The 2,499-nt window shown below is 33.1% G+C and overlaps 1 protein-coding gene across 1 annotated transcript in view; it reads left to right on the forward strand.

Annotated features, from left to right (window-relative positions):
• The first annotated feature begins 2,222 nt into the window (after window positions 1-2,222).
• LOC138149283 (ubiquitin-like protein FUBI) overlaps window positions 2,223-2,499 on the forward strand; it is a 541-nt gene continuing 264 nt past the window's right edge. Inside the window, exon 1 of the mRNA XM_069072294.1 lies at window positions 2,223-2,462. Within this exon, the coding sequence (XP_068928395.1) occupies window positions 2,223-2,462 (240 nt within the window). The remainder of the gene's footprint in view (window positions 2,463-2,499) is intronic.

The raw sequence follows: 2,499 nt of genomic DNA on the forward strand, positions 1-2,499 counted from the left end.
ATAGATAGATAGATAGATAGATAGATAGATAGATAGATAGATAGATGATATTCTAGGAATTCTGAATTAGACTTCCCTAGTAATACTCTACAATTCATCAAAATTTTATCTGTTTCTTTGAAAAAACTCTAAGTACCTCACCCAAATTTAATAAAGGCTGTTTTCTTTCCTTCTTTTTTTGGAGACACTCAGGGTTAAATGACTTGCCTTGGATCATATACTAGCAAGAGTCTGAAAACATATTTGAACTCATTTCCTACTGACTGCAGGGCCAGTGATCTTTCCACTTTGCCACCTTGCGGTCCCTCCCACTGTTTTCTTAAATTTAAAAAATGACAATCTTCTGAAAATGATAACTCTAAAAGATTTATTTTGTATTGATAATAGGCATTTTAATGTAAGTGATTTATTATAAACAATCATATAGTTTACCTTTAGGAATTCATCAAATTGATTAATCATCCTAACTCAAATATATGCTCTAAATTCCTAAAACAATTTCAAATTCCTCCCTGTGTAATATTTTAGTCAGCATGATATTTCCTATAATGTCCTGATACCAGGAGCCATTCACTTTTTTTCAGCTTTCCAAATGGTAAGGCAACCAGTTTGTTTACATTTTGTTTCAACCAATTTAACCTCCTAATTGAAAATCAATGCAAAAAATGTCAAATAAAATCCACATGAGGAGAATATCGAAATGTATTGAGAAAAATAATGATATAAACAAATTGAATTTATACTGGGCATTTGAAAATGGTTCAACATTAGGAGAACAATTAGTGCAATTAATCTTAAAAACAAACAAAAAGCATAGAGCATATAATTTTAATAGGGACAGCAAAGGAAAAACTTTAGAAAATCTATTCATGTAAAATATCAGAATTCATAAATATGGAAGGATTATTTCTTGATGTGTTTATTAAAACCTCATATTTTAAACCCCAAATTAGCATTATTTGTAATGGGACGAAAAGAAGTCCTAAAAATAATACCATTACAAAGAGGTCTAAATCGAGTTCTTCTCTACTGTCTTATTACTTAGTATATTTCTTAACATACTAGTGATAGGATTTGAATAGGAGTAAAAATGAAAGTTACTAGCTTCAGAAAAGAAACAAAAAATATTTTCCTATGAGAATTTACTTAGAAAAAAACCCAGAAAATAAGGGGAAAAATATTTGAGATGATTAATAGCCATAAAAAAAACTTCAGAATACAAAATAAATCTATAAAAATAAAAAGAGCTCTTCTCAAAATGCTAATAAAAATGCAGAAGAAATAAGTTAAATACCATTCAAAATGACTTCAAAATTCATAAAGTATATACGAATTTACTTAGCAAAATATACAAAACATTTATCCATGCAACTGTGAAACATTATTTAAAGTATCAAAAAGTAAATAATTTCAGAGATAGTATTGCTTATGGTTGACCTGAGTGAATAGATAGCTACACATACATTTGTATATGCCTATAAATGTTTACATATACACATACATTTAAATGTATTTAATGGCAATACAACCCTATTTAATTTTCAGAATAAAGCCTATGCCAAATTTCTGAAAAAAAGAAATTTTAGAGCTAGACAAAATACTAACAACATTTGTGGTAGGGGGGAATAGAATGAAAGCTCTCAAATCTCAAAGGAAGTAATGAGAGTATATAAATGAAAAAGCTTATCATTACAAAATTTCAGCCTATATAATGAAGCAATAATCATGAAATGATGGTAAAACAAAAAAAAATGTAGGTCACTGAAACATACCAAATAGACAAAACCAGGAAATGAAATAACAGTAACTTGTTGTTTGAGTCATCAACTGACAGAAGTTACTTAAGTAAGCATTCCTTCTTTGACAAGAATTTCTGGTTAAACTGGAAAAAAAATTTGTAGAAAATGGAATTTAATCATCTGGTTACTCACTAAAAAAATACTGTGAATTGATTACAAAAACACACATCTTATGTTTTGCATGCATCAACACATATTTGTGACCTCCCAAAAGGCACATAACTTTTCAGTTGCCATAGTTAGCATAATGTTGACCAATACATATATTTATATATTCATATATATATACACACATATATATATACATACACACATATGTATACACACACACACACACACACACACACACACACACACACATGGTCTTTCTGGTCTCCATCTTTGCCCCGGCAGAAGCACGACTAGCGTGTCCAAGTGGCCACTATGCAGCTGTTTGTCCGCATGCAGGCTCTGCACACCCTCGAGGTGACCGGGCGGGAGACTGTCGCCCAGATCAGGGCACATGTGGTGTCCCAGGAGGGCATCGCCCCTGAGGACCATGTCCTGCTTCTAGGAGGCTCCCTGCTGGAGGATGAAGCCGTCTTGGGGCAGTGTGGGGTGGAGCCCTTTTCCACCCTGGAAGTGGCTGGCCGGATGCTAGGAGGTAAAGTCCATGGCTTTCTGGCCGAGCTGGAGGAAGAGAAGGAGGAGGAGGAGGAGG

This window comes from Petaurus breviceps, unplaced genomic scaffold, assembly GCF_028583685.1.
Source record: "Petaurus breviceps papuanus isolate PSGF00001 unplaced genomic scaffold, PetGlider_PUasm1.0 90845, whole genome shotgun sequence".
Classification (NCBI taxonomy): Eukaryota; Metazoa; Chordata; class Mammalia; order Diprotodontia; family Petauridae; genus Petaurus; species Petaurus breviceps.